Source organism: Crotalus tigris, unplaced genomic scaffold, assembly GCF_016545835.1.
Source record: "Crotalus tigris isolate CLP2741 ecotype Arizona unplaced genomic scaffold, ASM1654583v1 scf7180000024119.3904262, whole genome shotgun sequence".
NCBI classification, from domain to species: domain Eukaryota; kingdom Metazoa; phylum Chordata; class Lepidosauria; order Squamata; family Viperidae; genus Crotalus; species Crotalus tigris.
Genome location: NW_024100396.1, coordinates 2395139 through 2413205, shown reverse-complemented (window position 1 = coordinate 2413205; position 18067 = coordinate 2395139). Strand labels below are relative to the sequence as shown.

The following is an 18067-nucleotide window of genomic DNA, read 5'->3' as shown; positions in this document are numbered from 1 at the left end:
AGCTCTCTTTAATGCAAATTTCTAACTGCTTTTGAATTATGGAAATATTACAGTACGGGGTTTAAATTGTTACATTTGGTTATAGGAAGCTTCTTTTTTTAAAAAAAAATAATAATAATCTCCAAAACGTCTGTAACTAACTTGTTGCCATCTATGTAGTAAAAACATGCTCAAAAAGAGTGCAAAACAACATTCATGCCTTTTCTTCAGTTTGGTTCAGCTGATGAGACCCACAGCGTGAATTTTAACTCTTCTCTTTTTATTTCTCTGAGCAATGTTTGTTATTTATGTTGTTGACTGTCAGAGCATTAATAAAGGGCACACAGAAGGGTAAGAGAATAATTATTTACATTCGCTTATTTTAATACACAGTCACACTAAGCAGACGCAAACTTTGTAGAACAACGCATGTTTCCTATGAAGAGGGAATTAGACACACATATCAGTAACCCAGGGAGAAGTATATATCTTTAGTTGCAGTTTGCCCGTTTTCTGGACAATATAAGTAGTCTTGAAAAGGTATCTTTTACAGGTAGCCCTTAACTTGCAACCATTCATTTGGAATCATAGGATTCTTTATTGGCCAAGTGTGATTGGATACACAGGGAATTTAATGACTGCTCAAAGTTGCAGTGTCACTGAAAATGTAACTTGTGACTGGTCTTTGCACTTATGAGTGTTGCAATATCTCCAAAGTCATATAGTCAAAATTCAGCCAGTTGGTAACCAGCACACAGCATCCTAGGGTGATGTGATCGCCATTTGCAACTTTCCCAGCTGACTCCTGACAAGCAAAGTGAATGGAAGAAGCTGGATTTGCTTAAGACTGCATGATTTGTTTAGCAACTGCAATGATTCACTTAACAACCAAGTCCTAACATTGGATGTGATTCACTTAACAACCAATTTGCTTAGCAGTGGTAATTCTGGTCCAAATATCGGCCATAAATTGAGGACTACCTGTGCAATGACGCAAAGAATCTAATTTTATATGATCTATTGGATGAGCTGCTTAGAGGTTTAGGGTTTGCATTCCCCAAACATCTTGAAAGTCCAGCCTGTGGAAGGCTGCATACTGGAGGCTGTATACTGATCAGAATATATCTTGAATAGGCAGCATTTTTTTTCACATTAATGTGATGGCTTGATGCTAATATGTATTTGCTCACCTTCATTTCATTTGTAATAAATCTGCCATCAGTATTGATTAGTGTTAAATTGTTCTGAAAAATTTAAAGGTTTGCATGTGACTGTTTTTCAATATTTGCATTATAGCAATATATGCCATTAGAGCAAAGCCCCACATTTTTGTTTGTAAATAATGGTTTAAAAACTGTTGTCAACAATGTATTTTTTTTGCATGTTTTCCCTTGCTTTGACTGACAGCTAAGGACAGGGCACATCTTTGTTTTAAAAACAACTGCCAAAAATGAGCTAAACATTTTAAATACCTGGTAAATAAAGCTGAAACTTGATGTGCCCAACTGGGATATGGCTTCTCCGTCTTGATTGTTCCCAGGTAGGCTCAGAAAAATGCTTTCATTAGTTAAGAATGAGAAATGTATGTGATTTTGGTCCCCATTCATGTTGGCATGCAGCTCTGGAAAGTTAATCCCAAAGGGATGCATCCTTACCACCTACGCTTTGGTATCACTGCTGCAGAGAGAGCAAAAAAGGCTATGGAAGCATGTGAGCAATCTAACCATGAAAGCAGGTTACTGAGTCGTGTTGTCATATACTCTTTGCTGCCGCTATATGTTAAGTAAATACTTAGGTAGGAAAGCCTGAGCAGATCGCAGCACCTGGCTGCTCTTGATGAATTTTGGAAACAAAGCAGGATTGGGCCTGGTTAATACTTGCGCCTTCTGGGAATTCCAAGCTTGGCTAGACTGAGAAATCCTGGAAGATGATAATGGCAAACCACTTGTGTAGAACCTGCATGGGTGATGCAGTTACCAGGAACTAAGATAAGCTCAGGTTATTTGGATGCACAAAACAGAAAAAACCTACGTCAGGGGTGCCCAACCTTGGCAGCTTTAAGACCTGTGGACTTCAACTCCCAGAATTCCCCAGCCAGCAATTGAAGTCCACAGGTCTTAAAGTTGCCAAGGTTTTCTATTGAGAGCCCTACGTTAGCTCTCAATAGAAAAGATCAATCCATGTTGCCTGCACTATATCAAGGGTAAACGAAGGACCGCAGCTTGGTGAAAAAGACAATAATCTTTATATGATCCGATTTATGTACGTGAACTATTGCAGAAGCATGGTTGCTGATTCAGACCAATGCTCAAATTATCATTTTAAGCAGCTTATATGGTTTTTTTAAATCATATTTTTAATACTCCAGTATTGCCACATAATCATATTCTTATGCAAACTTCCCTCCTTCGATTAAAGCGTTGAATCACATTCTCTTTTGTGTGATGTCATACAGAATAAATTTTGAATACATAATGTGTATTTATATTTCAGAAAATGCAGCCGAAGCAGACCTCTGGCTATTGAACAGTTGTACAGTAAAAAGCCCTGCTGAAGACCACTTTCGAAACTCAATTAAGTAAGTGTTATGCTTTGATAAACACTCTTGAATTAGTAGAAATAGTTGAAAACTTTCCTTGCATAACGTCTATCCTTGTTCAAAGCAGAAATGGAAAATACAGAAAACAGGTATAATTTGGTGGCAGTAGTACCGAAGTGTGGAAGTTATACAGCACTTGGTTCATTTAGCTGTTTTCTTTAATAAAGTCCTTGCAAATATTGTTTATTACTTGGTTTACTACACAAGCATCACTATTGTTTCCCAGAATGCTCAGAACAACTTCCAAGTGAGGATTCTAGGTAGTTGAACCCCCAGGATGGCCCTAAAAATCTTGGATATGACCCCACATTTGTTAACAGCTTGTAATTTTAATGTAACAGTATGGGAACATTATTAAATACATTCCTGAAGAATAATTATATTGACTTTAATTGATTACAGTTATTTGTATGCTGCCTATTGAAGCTACTCTAGGCAGCTTAACAATCGTTACATAGAATCTGTATTATAATCATTCCAATATTAAAAAAATCTACTGCTGTCCTCCATTAAATAACACTCTCTAAAAGCCTTGTGGAAGATAATGTTTTATATTTGTTTCCTGAAACATAAAGTGCTGGAGACTAATATGACCTCAAGGGATAAGGTGCTCTAAATTGAGGGGGCTGCTACTGCAAATGCCATTTTCTAGATCCCCAAGCCCTAATGTCTCCAAGGATGGTACCTGCAGCATCCTGTCCTAGCCAGATTGTGGCCTTGTTACTTGAGGAAGATAGTTAAGGAGGACCAGTGCTCATTTCTGTTTCTTAGTGAAGGGAGCTAGCTTTGTCTGAAGTCACTTCCGTGGTCATGTGGCCAGCATAACTATATGGCGAGGCACATGGAATGCTGTTATCTTCCTATGGAAGTGGTACCTATTTATCTATCCGCATTTGCATACTTTCGAACTGCTAGGTTGGCACAAATTAATGGATAAATCAGTCAGCCAATACAGATCTGAAATAAGATGTATTATTCTGATGAACCAGTTTGAGCTGGTCAGTAGGCAAGCAGCTCTGCTCTATGCCAGATACAGTTTCTATATTTACTTGAGTGGCATTGCCACCTACAGCAAATTGCACTAATCTGAGAAATGACAAAGGCAAAAGTTACCATCTTCAATATCTTTGATCTAGGTGCGACTAGTAAATCTACCCAGACTCACCAAATGATCTCCTGCCACTGCTTCCATGTGCTGCTCCAGCAGGAGCTGCAGGTCCAGGACAATACCCAGTTATACCTCTCAACTCCAGGACAACCATTTGATGTCACAGAGATCTTGTCACAATACCTAGAGGTAGTTTAGTCTGGATTGGGAGGAACAAGCTTAAACTCAACCTTGACAAGATTGAGTGGCTATCAGTTTTCAGTTCTTCTGATAGCATACTTTTTCCACCTTTAATTCTGAATGGGATTATATTTCACCAGACAGAACTAGTGTGTAAGTTGGAAGTTCTCTTTGATTCATAAAGTAGGTGGCAATTATGGCCAGGAAGGTCTCTAGTTAGATTATTTGGTGTCAACTAAGATCTTTCCTGGGCTGGTAGTTCCTTCACACAATTACTCATGACTATGCTAGTGGACTCTATAAAGGTCTACCTTTGAAGATCTCTCAGAAACTGCAGTTGGCCCAGAATGTGGTGACATGAAAAGTTTGAGGCAAGCCTCAGTATAATCAAGCTAGGTGAGCTGCTCTAGTTGCCAGTAAGCTTCTATGTATAGTCAAGATCCTGGTTGTTACTTTTAGAGCCGTTTCATGGATTACCTGAAGAGCCATATTCCAATTGTTTTTACTGATCCATCGGGTATGGCAAGATAGGCATATTCTGGGCCCTGTCAGTGAAAGAATATCAGCTGGTGAAGACCAAGAGGCGTGCTTTTTCTGCCATAGCACCTGCTCTCTGGAACATATTAACTCCTGAGATTAAGATTGCCCCAACCCCACTAGTTTTTGAGAAGGCCTTGATCTGGCTATGTGTCCGGGGCTGGGGTCCTGAATGTATGGAGAGCCCCATTTCCTGGTTATGCTGACATCAGTGGATTGTAATGTCTCTTGGCTGCTGTTTGTATTTAATTTCTTTTTGTATCATGTTTTGATTAGTTTTATGATTGAGATGGGTAGCTACCTGAATGAATGAATGAATCCCAATTACCTAAGGGACTGCCTTTATCCCATTGCTTCTGCCCAACTAGTAGCATCAACTGAGTGAGCATGCTCCAGATCTCATCTTTAAAGCAATATTATCTGTCCCTAGGAAATTGCCTTGTCTCTCATGGTGCCCGCCCTCTGGAATAATTATGATGTTCATATAGCCCCAGCCCTTCTATTCTTTACGCAAGCCTTGAAGAACTGACCTGATTTGATTGTGTACGAATGACTTCATGATTATTTTGCTTACATTTTAAGAAAATGAATTGTAGGCATCAGACTTTTTGTATTTAGTCTCCCCTATTTCATTTGAATATTTAAAAGTTATATAGTATCATAAATTCGTCTTTCTCTCTTTTCCTGAACACAAGCTCAGCTCCTAATCTGTATTTATTTTTTAACAGAAACAGGATGAGTTAAGTTTGGCTTAGGTCTAGCATCTACTGTGAATAAAATATATAGAGAATGGGACAAAGTTAGGTACAGATAAGTTTGATAAAACACTTTATCATAAGTCACTGCACTATGCACCAGAGATCCAAGAGATATAATATATTTGTTTCTGTATGACAGACTGTTTGTACATGGCCACTATGAAAGGCTCCCGAAACCAAGAATAGCTTTCATTGGTATGGCCAGTAAGGTGACTTTAAACCCAAAAGTTGAATTTCTGGTGAGGCAGAGAACTAGCAACTTGGAAGTCTTTACTTCCATAACCTGTGGCTTTTTAGGAATAGGATGCTTTTGACTTCCTGGTGACTTCTCTTTTCATCACTTTTGGGATGGATTTGTAACCTCAGATTTAGTAATAAAAGCCAAATCTAGTGAAGTAGACATCTAATAAACATCTAATAAATTGAAAAATTAATACAAATAGGACCTGTTTAGGCTGACTGGCAGATAACTGGCAACTCCCAGGGCTCTGGACTAAACTAGAAAATTGGGGAGGAAAACCCAAAAAAGACAGCGGCAAATGATACTTCTATACTATTGTGTAGAAAATTACATGGATATGTCCAGAAAGTCCCAGGAGTCCTCTTTACTTTAAGACTTTATCTTTCTTTTGAGAAAGCCCAAATAATGATTTCCAGGTGAACTAATATAATGATCTGTAACTATCTAAATTTTATTGAATAGTGAACTTTGTGCTATACTTTCCTCATAATTGTTATAATACTATTTTTTTAGCGCAGCTTCCTTTTGCTCTGTGGAACAACTTATTGTGATTCTAGTAGAAAGTTGCTAGTTGTTTTGATTATCCGCAGTTAATAATAAGAATAGATGGAAACTTCATTTCAGTAGTGAATGTCTTAAAATCTTGCTTGTTGGGTGGCATGCCTATTTAATATTTAATAAAAAAATGGACTGGGTCTTTAAATCTCATATTTTAAGAATTTCTTTACTTAGGATTTGGAGAAAATATTATAAAAGTGATTTTAAAGTTCCATTATGGGCTATATCTTGGCATGCGATAGAAGGAATAAAAAGAGGAGTAAAAATGGACATGGTGTCTTATAGTCAGTTACTTAGATGGGAAGGGCAAAACTGGCAGTTAAGAATACGGGAAGATTTAGCGCAAGAAAATATTATTTATTCCTGGTTTCAATATAGGCAACTAGTAGATAAATGGAAGGTGGATTGTAAATTGGGTTTTCTTAGAGAAGATGGAAATCTTATTAAGCAAGTTAAGGATCAAAGACAAACCCATATCAAGAGAATTTATGGGGTATTAGTTGAAATGGACTCAGAAACGGAATTAATTAAAGATTGTATGATTAGATGGGCGCAGAATTTTGGTGTCCCAGTCTCATTGGACATTTGGGAAACCATTTGGGTGAGAAATGTCAAATTTACACAAGCACAGAACCTTAGGGAGAATTTTTATAAAATGTTTTATAGATGGCACCTTGATCCACAAAAAATGTCTCTTATGTACCCTGACGTGCAACCCAAATGTTGGAGATGTGGTTATAAGGATGCTTCCTATTATCATATTTGGTGGTCATGCAGAGAGATAAAAGCATTTTGGATCAAAATATGGTGGAATATCCAGAGAATTTTTAGAAGGAGGGTAAAATTTACTCCGCAATTATTTTTGTTAGGCATTGTTACAGATTGTGATACAAAGGAGGTTGTATTGATGTTAAATTTGATTACAGCCGCTAGGCTGTTAGTAGGACAATATTGGAAGAAGGAATCTTTGCCTACATTGCAGGAATGGTTTCTTAAAGTAGCTTATCTGGCGGAAATGGCAAAGATTTCGGCTTTCTTAAAGCAACAAACGCAAGAGAAGTTCCTTGCTGTTTGGGACAAATGGATAAAATTTATACAATTTAGATTTGGTTTAGAAAATTATCACATAGCTTTTTTATAAGTTTTATTTTTATATATATATATAGATATTTTTTTATATATATATATAAATATAAATTTTTTAATTTAATTTTTTATTTTTATTTCTTAATTTTTAATTAAGCCTATATTCTGCTCTGGGAAGCTCAGGGGGGGGAAGGGAGGGTTTTTGTGAGGGGTGGGGGATGGGGTTTTTTTTTTATATATATATATGTAATGTTTAGTTTCTTTTTTGTATATGTTGTCTTTTGTTTTGTATTGTTTTTGTCTTTTTGTAAAATTTATAAAACTTTCAATAAAAAAAAATCTTGCTTGTTAAGTAAACAGTCAAATGGACTTTATGGAATCAGATGATTAGTGCAGTGTGCAGATGGGCTTCTGTTGAGAGCGAACATGAGCTGTATTTTAATTTTAGTTAAGCAGCTGGTGTACTCTGAAGAATAAAGCAGAGGGTGGGGCTAAAAGATGAACAGCCTGTGATTCCGTCTTTCCTTTACATTGTGTGCCTACTTTAAATTGAAGCACTGGCAGCCTGGCAGAAAGTTAGTGCTTTTCTGGCCAAGAAAAACCGAGTTTCCTAAACACCCGCCGTTAATACGTTGTTAGGCAACAATAATGGATTGGCTAGCCAATTATCTTGGTAACAGAATTGCTAACTTGATTCCAACTGTTACAGGTGGTAATTTTTGACAATAGTAGGCACATGCATTGAAGCAGAACGGTGAAAATAAGTATTCTCAGTTATCGGAGCTCCTTTTTGTGTCCAAAATATAACTGAATCTTTCTCCAGAATTATCTAATGGCCTTTTTGTTGTGGTTACAAGAGGAGATATTTTGTCTGTGCTGAAACATCTGTAGGAGTTTCCAGTACATTTCAGAACACAACTTAAGAGTGTTGTTTTTGTCTTATGAAGCTTTCAATGACCTGAATACACTCTGTCTGATGGTTATTTTCTTCATCAAGCTGTTTATTCAGTCAGATCAAATCATGATTGAGCTCCTTCTTTCAAACCTCTAATGGTGAAGATTAATTCAGTGATGAATCGCTCATTGCATTTTCACATTGAAATGTCTTTGTAAAATAGGTCCATCTCATATTCTACTTCTGTTGTTTAGGCCAAACCATCTTAATTATTTTTTCAGAATTTGAATAATTTAATCAACTGCCAGTCAAAGTAATTTGGATACCATTTCTTGACACTGTTTATTGTTGTTATTATTTTCTATTTTAGTTTTCTCTATGGTAGACTGGTAGGATGATCATAAAAAATCCTGACAGATTTTTTTTTTTTAAATTCAATCAAAACATATATAATTTGGAGTACTAGTTAGTATTACCTTCCTGGTAATTTTGAGAGCCACACATTTTCTAATCACAGGAGTTACCTTATGACTCTAAATGTTTATAGTCTTGAGGTCTTCATTGTCCATGATTCGGAAATATACATATTTCTGGTCATATGTGTTTATATCTGATTATCCCTGAGTCAGAGTTTTCTGGTGCCCGAGAGAACATAAAGTGGGTCTAAATTCTAAATACCTCATACAGAAGAACTGGCTACTAGTTTGGGAATCAATGTTGGCAGAGAGTATTTGTCTTTCATGTTCCAATGATGAAATAGTTGCTGGAAGAGGATATTTATCACCTTTTAAGCAATAGAGCTGGTTCCCTTTGACTTGTAGGTTACTGGTGATATTTCACAATTTTCCACATTTCTACTCTGAGCAATATTCATTTTCAACCACAAGCATTTAAACAAATCTGTACAAACTGAGCCTTTCATATGACTATTTTGTCATTCATAGCCATGGAAAGTAGTCTAAGCAATTATGTAGCATCATTAGATCTAACAGAGACATAATTACATATAATGATCCGGTTATCCCACAGAAAGCTTCTTCAGCTTTCTTTCAACACACACATTATCATCCCTTGTTTGGTGGCTCCTTCCTCTCTCTGTGATGAACATCACTGATTGCAGATCATTTCTGGCAATAGAATATTCATGTCTACCTAAACAACTTTCCAATTGGAACTCTTATCTCTAAAAGAGGTTCGATTGAAAGTATAGATAACACTGAATATGCTCACAAATTGATCTCAATTTGAAAGAGTTGGATGACTCCAGATTATCTGGACTCCACCATCTGGTATGTTTTTCTTTAACTGGAAGTTGTCCATCTGTAATTGAAAGGACAGTGCGGTCAGAGAAAAGAATATCCTGTGTTCTAGATTAGGACTTTTCAACCTTTTCAGAGATTGTACCACTTTTAGGACATGACATTATTCAAGTACCACCGGTGCTTAGCAAGGTGTCAAAAACTTGATGACTAAGGAAAAATAAAAGGGAGGGGATTTTGGGTTTTACCAATTAGATTGATTTGTTGTTATAGAAATGGCTAGTTTATACTATTCTGGAAAAGTAAAAAGTTGAGGCTCAATGTTAATGCTTCATTCTACTGCAGTGTTTCTCAACCTTGACAATTTTAAGGCATGTGGACTTCAACTCCCAGAATTCCACAGCCAGCAATGCTGGCTGTGGAATTCTGGGAGTTGAAGTCCACATGCCTTAAAATTGTCAAGGTTGAGAAACACTGTTCTACTACAACAGAGGAAGTTGGAAGCCAATGCCTTTTCTTTTCTTTTTCCCTTCTCCCTCTCACTTTTCTTTCCCTTTTTTCTCCCCATTGTGTCCTACTATTTGCTTTTGTATTTTTTGTATTTTATTCTATAAACTAATAAAATGTTACAAACCTTTAAAAAAAGGGGGGGGGAGGAATACCAGTTTTACTCCTCCTTTCATATCCTCTCTTCTCTTCCCCCTCCTCCTCCTTTTATATGGTTTCCTCTCTCCCCCCCTCCTTTTCTCTTCCGGATGTGCTGGAAGCACCCATCAGCTGGAGGCGTGTGTGCCAATCCCAGGCTCTCAGCAGAGCCCCAGCAACACTGCAGCTCCAGCTGACTCTCCCCCAGGTCTCTCTGGCAGTGCCACTGCTTCAGCTCATCCATTTTATACTTTTTTTAACACTTTTTTTTACAGTGCTTTTCAACCCTTCGTACACGTACCACCTGCCAGGTACCAAAGTACCACCAGTAATACACGTACCATGGGTTGAGAAGCCCTGTTCTACATGAATACCTTGGTGGACTGGCATCCTAATCTGGATTCAGTTCTAATTTGTTTTATAAATATTTAAATTCTCTTTCTGCAGATGATTGCAAGGCATATCAATAAATATTCCCACTTCAGTTACACAATCTAATCTAAACTGTCCAAGAAAGATGGATGGTCCAGTAACTAATAGTTATGCAAATTGGTATGCAAAATATCATGCTTGCTAAACATGCCTCTGCTAATTTTTTTCTGTGTCAAAAGCTACACTTTTAAAAAGTGTGCTGATGACCAAAAGCAAATTGCCTCAGAATGAAAACTAAACTGAACTGAATTTTATTCATGTTTACCTTTAATTAAAATTATGTAAATAATATTATTACTTTCACATCATATATTAATAAGTTTCTTCTTCCATCACATTAAAATTAAAGTTTAGTGACCAGTCGTGGAGTTTTTTGTGGGCTCTTTCCAAGCCTTGAGAAGCTACATCTGCCCCATGGAAACTAACTTTGTGCGCTCTAAATATTTGGACTATGTCTATCAATATAGCTTCCTTAAGACCAGTAATAAAGAAAAGCACTGCATCTTAAAGCAAGGAATGTTTTAAACAGAGTTTATCCTGGAAAGATCAATAAGATAGCCTAACTGCTTACTGAATGCATTTAAAGCTATCTGGATGGTTTGTAACTTCCCATGTACAGTGAATTTGCAACTAAATCAGGGAAGCTGTTTCCAGATTTTAATAAGTCTCCCTTGTGAAATTGGAAATAACCAGAACAGTTTTATAGGCAAACATTTAGAAGTTAAAATAATAGCAAAGAGTGGCCAAAGGTGGTAGGTGATTAACCTTTCTTTGAAATTGGCCAAGGCCGGCCAGGTGTTACCACCAGTTCATAAAAACAGTGAGTCATTTGTAAACATTTTTACAGAGATTTCTTACTCAAGTGAGTAGCTTTAACAAGTCTGTGATTTTGCTCAGCAAATTCTTACAGTATGTATGTGTCTCTTCACCAGATGAAATTTGTTGTTAAAATCAAAACCTTTATTGCCTTCTGTGGATTTTTTAATTTCTATTTTGAATGTGAAATCTGTACAAGAATTAAAATGGCTTAATTTGTCTAACTCACTGCAGTGTACATGATCAGTATGCATTTCATTTGTGTTGATATCATTACAAATATTGATATCAGTTATATTGATATAATTAGATTACTTGGCTGATTATGTTTTTAAAACACCTTTTACTCATTTCTTGTTTTGGATGTAAGGTATTTTATTATTATTTTGACTTATCAAACAAGAGTCACTGGGAGTTGGGAGGCACATAAATTTTAATAATATATCTATATACAATACTACTAAAACTCTCATTTTCATGATCTTTATCTGGGTGAAACAGTGTATCAAAGAGCACCCATTTTTGAACTATGGTACATCAAATGGGCTAACTTACAGAAAGCATTCAAAATCTGGGACCTATGACTCCATGGAAATTTGGGAAATTTGTGGTCAGTCACTTCAGTGCTGTTGTGCTACCACCAAGAGGCTTAGTAGAGTCTCACCCTAGCCCAGTGGTTCTCAACCTTTTTAATGCCGCGACCCCCAACCAGTCGTAAGTCAAGGACTACTCAACCAGTCGTAAGTCGAGGACTACTCAACTGGTGCAGCACCGTTTGCAGAATGGGACTTTTGGCGGGCTCAGCAGGGCAGAGACAGCCTGGACAATTCCTATTGGCTTTTGAAAGCCAATAGAATTAGACTCTATTCAAGAGAGTCTATTCTATTGGCTTTCAAAAGCCAATAGAATAAAAGGGAGTAGCACAGCTAAGGAAAAGGGGGAAAAAATGGCGGACTGCGTTGTTTGGCAACCCCCGTGAAATGGTCGTTCGACCCCAAATGGGGTCCCGACCCACAGGTTGAGAACCACTGCCCTAGCCCTTCAGAGGCTATGTAGACTGGTCTTGCCATTGGCTGCTAGAAAATAGTCAATTGCAGTCAAGCCAGCAGGGAGTTAGAAGGTGGTCCTGTTCCCATGCTTTTTTTTTTTTTTTGCCTTGGATGGTTCTGTTTCTTTATTTAGGTAAGGAAACATCTCTGAATGGTGACCCAGTGGGTCATAGGTTGTCCCTATATTTTTTCAGTGCATGTCCTCTCTTACATTCTGTGCAGTTTTGGTTTTTGCTGAAGTACTTCTCCCAAATTCAGTACATAGTGGGAGACTCTTGAAATTATTGACAGTAGAACTGGAGAATTCTCATTCAGTTTCTAAAAAGGCGGTGGACCACTTACAGAGACTGTTACGTAGAGTATTTTCTGCTTCTTAAGTGGTGATGATATCCAGTATCACCAATTTTCTTTTGTCCTCTGAACAGTACTGATTCACTGATGTGAAAAAAAAAATCTTTAAAAAAATGTAACTTATTTGGCAGAAAGTCTTATCTCATCAGGAAGGTTTTTTCCCTCCCCCTTAATTGCAGACACAAAAATAAAACACTAATGACATAAAACCTAATCTGTTATTTCATATTTGGAGGGGCTGGTATCTTGATATACTGTGGAAACATTACCCACTGCCTCTTAAAATGTAATTTCATAAAAGAAATCCGTTTTTCAAACTTCATAAAGCATACAGAGACTGGTCTGTTTGAACTGATGTCACCCTAGCTCCCAGGCAGAACATCTGCTGATGGATATGGCTGCATAAAGTGAAACTGGTTAGCTTTTTTTATTACTTCATACGGTAAATCTAGCTGATGGATCCATGCTTTGTTTTCCAATTAGATATTAGACTGAATTACTTCTCCAAATCCCTGACTGCTTTTCCAAGGATCAGTTCTGTTGCGGGCCAGCTTAAAAGTGTGAGTTTTTCTTTCACAACATAGCTTATACATCCCTGCCTCATACTGTATTGTGCTGAAGTAAGCTGCCATTTCTGTTCACAACTAAGTTCCTTTGTCACTTAGTTATTTGCCAGCCTCTCCGGCCCCCAGTGTGATAAATATTTTCAGAACAAATCATTTTCCAAATAGAAAGTTTCTTTTTCCTCGCAAGCAAAAGCAGGTGAAGCATTTCCCCCCTGATTTAAAGAAAGAGCTGGTGAAGCAAGCATGAGATCACTCATCCTGACCTCAACAAGAGACATGCAAATTTCTGAGAACCGATTTGCATTAAGTTGGCTCTATAGGAAAATAGTTGAGATGCAGTTCTGTTTTCCTGGCTTACGTTCCACATATATTTTCCACAGAACTGGAGAATAAAGCATCTTTCAGAGGTTCTGAACATATAGATATGTGTAATTCTACAGATGACATAAAATAGCCTGCTCTTTAACTTTAATTTATGAAGTTGGAAAGTTATAAATAACAGTAGTTAAAATTGGAGAGCCAGTTGGGTGTAGTGATTAAGGCTAGAAACTGGGAGACCATGAGTTGTAGTTTTGATTGGCCCAAGGTCACCTAAAATTAGTTGGGTGACCTTCGGCCAGTCACTTCTCCCGTCTTTAGAAAACAGGCAGTGCTAAACATTTCTGAAAAATCTTGTCAAAAAAAGTGCATGGACTTATTCAGACAGTCTTCAAGAATCAAAATTGATTGAATGAAAGAAAAATAAATCAAGTTGGAATGTTAAAAATAACAATAGTTAAAATTTTAAAGTTTGGAAGATATGCTAAGCTAAAATTCATTAGTGTTAGATTGAGCTTCAGGCATAAAAGCAATTAAGTGCTTCCAGGGCTGTAAAAGGAATCTGTAATTCCTGAGACCTTTTTGTTGTGACTCTAAAGCAGGGATGTCAAATTGATGGCCTGTGGGCTGGGTACCGTCAGGCGCAGGCCATGCCTCCAGGCTCCACAAAGGCAAAAAACGTTGCGATACGTCATGATATGTCACATGATGCGATTGAGTTTGACACCCATGCTCTAAAGCATTGTGTAGTCCGAAAATTGAGTCCTTGTACATTGGCCAGAGCAGGGCACTTGTCTGAAGATTGCTGTCCTAATTTGAAAGCCATGGTTTAGTTTTATGTCTAGGATCAGCCAACAGCTGTGGTTTTCATAATTTTGTAGACCTCTATTGTGTGCATGTTATGTGGAAAAAGGATAAAAACTATTACAAATTTTAATGATTTGTGCACGCGCGCGTGCACACAGAAACACACACACACACACACACACACACATTTTTAAAGCTTCACTGGGGATGGAAGATTTTAATATAACCTCTGGTCAAATGTTCTTAAAAGTTCCATTGGTGAACAGACCTTAATTATTTCATATTAATTTGAGAGATAGTAGCAAATGACTGTATAAAAATATTCTGAACAATATTGTGGGAGTGTAACAAAAGGAAGATTGGAATTAATACTGAAGTCTACATTCACAGATCCTTAGAAAGTAATTAATACAAGAAATCTCCTTGAGAAGATTCTTACTATGATTGTACTCCTCTCTGTTTTCTGCATACATTTTTTTAAAAAACATTCTTACTTTGGGTTAGTATTTAAAAGTAGGAAATAAATTCAACAATAACCGCTAAGTAGATGATCTTCATTTTTCCTTATATAGAATCTGTGGAATGTGTTTATTAACTTATGTCATGAGCATATTCACACATGATACCATGAGCTTTTTTAAATGTGGTATTCAAAAAGTAATGCTTTTGGTTCTGGATTTTATTTATTTTTTGCTAGAATTATAAGTATTTCTCCTTCTACTGGATGACTTGAACAGAATATTTTCTTTGGTATATGTATGGATATATTTATTTTTATTTCTGTATCTCCAACTGAAATAATCATTTAGTTGCTTTAATGTCAGTTGTTATATGCAAAAAGATGACTAACTGGCCAGTCTTTATCTCTTCTGTTGTACTGACACCTCATTATGCTCACAATATTTCCCATATCAGTGAGAAAGGTTTATTAATTAAAATTTTTAAAATGGCAGATTTATTGGATACGAAGTTATGTGACAAATGTGAGCACTATCTAGCTATCTAACCAACTCTGTTTTAGTTGATGAACTTTTAAAAATCACTTTTATATAACAATTTTCTTTAAAATTACTTTAAAAGTTTAAAACATAGACTACCTCCAAGTTGCATTGCAACTAAACCTCCTGAAATGTTTTTTTTTCCCCAACTGTTAATCCTTTGCAATCTTGACAGATAAAACCCTTAACATCACATTAGTTTGGTTAGTCAGTTTCACAATATCTTTCTGACGTGACCCACATCACTGAAAAAATTCCCTCTCTCTCTTCCCTACCCCTCTCCCTTTAAGAAAACCATGTATTTCATAAATAAGCATTGTGAAATCTGTATCTTGAGGAGCAGTAAGTAGAAAATGTTCTTAGGAACAAGGAGGTCTGATGTCTTTCAGCCTGATGTTGCATGTTTCAGAGTATTTCTATTGCAGGCTGGTCCCTGGAATCAAATATTACCTTGAGGGCCTGTCTTTCAGCTATCCTCCCCTACCTAATCTTATGAATGAAACCTGAACCATCTGCCTGACAGATGGTGCAGGCAGGTTAGGTAACCAAAGGAATTGTGTGTGTGTGTGTGTGTGTGTGTGTGTGTGTGTGTTTTATTTGCAGATAAAGTTGTGCTTACCATATGTACTTTGTTTACCAAGAGTTACTAGGCTCTTTAAAAAAAAAGACTCTAGGCCATCTGGATTAGAAAGTCATAACTGGAAGCAAGGCAGTTAAACCCCTACGAAGTGCTTTCCTCAAACTGCTGTTTACTGGATCATTTATGACTAATTCATGGGGCTGACTAATTTGGATTGCTGAATAATGGGTGGGACTTTCTGTTTTCACAAAGGACAATGGGAAACATTACCTTTACCCTCTTTCCTTCCTCCTCGTTTAACTTTCAAAACCATGAAATGGCTTTTTAAAACTGATGGTGCAGTTATTAAATATGGGACAGTATGGTTTGGGGGCTATTACATTACGAGCTTCAAACCTCATTTAGGATTTTCTCTGTGTTACAGAGGATAATAGGGGCCCCCTTCTTCTTCTCCTTGCTTTTACTTTTGCTTGGGTAAGCTGTATATTTGTAGAGGACTGGCAGATGTTAAACTAAAAGAAGGGGGAAACCCTATCAATAACTGTTTAAATATACCTTTAAATGTAAACCTTAAGAGCTAACTTTAGTAAAAGAAAAAAGAACCCCAAAGTATAAAAGAGGTGTGAAAAAGCAAATAATTATAGCCCTAGCCAAAAACACAACAGTTGTTAAGCAGATTTACCTGTGATAGGCATCTTTCAGTACGCTAGGTGGTGTTGTTTGGGATATTGTGGGGTATTATCTGTGAAGACTGTTCTGTATTTTAAAAAACATCTACAGGAAAAGCTGATAAATTTTATTTATTTATTTACTAATCAAATGTATATAGCCACCCATTCCATCAAAGGTCACTCTGAGCAGCCCACAACAATAACAGATTAAAAATATATAAAAACAGTGAGTGCAAATATAAAAAAACAGTAGTAATAAATATCTTAAAAACTCAAAATACAATTAAAATGAAGGGAGAACAAAAAATGGCCTTTCAACAAATGGATCCATCTATCCATGTCTCTGGTTCCAGGGGAGCTCAGCCTGGACACATAACTAGGTGTGGGGGCCTTCTGGAATATCAAAACCATGTTTTAGGGTGAAAGTTGGAGCATGAAGAACATGTAACAATGGTTGGCTTCTCAGGAAGTATAGAGCTAATGGAATGCTTTACGCTTTAATGATGTCCAACAGTTTCTAGAAATTTGGTATCCAAAAATTTAAAATCCAGTTAAAATCCAGGAATATTTGCCACTGCTGAAAGACCATGACTCATGTCCATATTATATATCACGGTCCTATCAGATCCCAGTTTGGAGGAGGAGTTGGAACCGTGACCATCCAACAGGGATGGTACATCTCCCCCGGGAATGTCTGGAGAGGCCAGGGCTGAGGACAGTGCTGTCCCAGGTTCCTCTGGCATTGAAGGAGTTGGTTGACCGGACGGAGAGCTGCCTGCCCTCACAAACATAGTGGAGGATCGGCTGGAGACAGGCAGTGATGATGAGAAGCAACAGATCCCCTCTGATGAGGAGCTGCCTCCCTCACCAATCCGAGGGAATGGAGAATGGAGCAGAGGGAAACTCAAAGGAGGCCTGTGAGGCTGCTGGTGAGGAGGCTGCTCCGACCTTCCTCACAAGAAACACCTTGCTTGAGCTGATTTAATTAGAGCAGTGGTTCTCAACCTTTTTAATGCCGTGACCCCCCAACCGGTCGTAAATCGAGGACTACTCAACCGGTCGTAAGTCGAGGATTACTCAACTGGTGCAGCACCGATTGCAGAATGGGACTTTTGGCAGGCTCAGCAGGGCAGAGACAGCCTGGACAATTCCTATTGGCTTTTGAAAGGCAATATTCTATTCCTATTGGCTTTTGAAAGCCAATATTCTATTGGCTTTTGAAAGCCAATAGAATAGACTCTCTTGAATAGTCTATTCAAGAGAGTCTATTCTATTGGCTTTCAAAAGCCAATAGAATAAAAGGGAGTAGCACAGCTAAGGAAAAGGGGGGGAAAATGGTGGACTGCGTTGTTTGGCGACCCCTGTGAAATGGTCGTTCGACCCCAAATGGGGTCCCGACCCACAGGTTGAGAACCACTGAATTAGAGGCTGGGAAAGACTGTCTTTGTTAGGAACAAGCTTTGGGATGCACTTTCCTGGCCTTTGTAAATTCTGACTTTGGACCATGTTTTTGCCCTGTGGACCTTGAATCTTGTTTGTGGACTCTGGGCTTTGCCTTGTGGAGTTGGAACCTTGTTTATGAAATATGGACTTCCTCTTTGCCTTGTAAATTGGCTCTGGTGAATATTGGATTT

At 37.5% G+C, this 18067-nt stretch overlaps 1 protein-coding gene across 2 annotated transcripts in view; it reads left to right on the top strand.

Annotated features, from left to right (window-relative positions):
• CDKAL1 (CDK5 regulatory subunit associated protein 1 like 1) overlaps positions 1–18067 on the top strand; it is a 310567-nt gene that overhangs the window by 50130 nt on the left and 242370 nt on the right. For both annotated transcript variants that reach the window (XM_039322660.1, XM_039322659.1), the window contains exon 4: positions 2473–2557. In XM_039322660.1, the coding sequence (XP_039178594.1) occupies positions 2473–2557 (85 nt within the window). The remainder of the gene's footprint in view (positions 1–2472; positions 2558–18067) is intronic.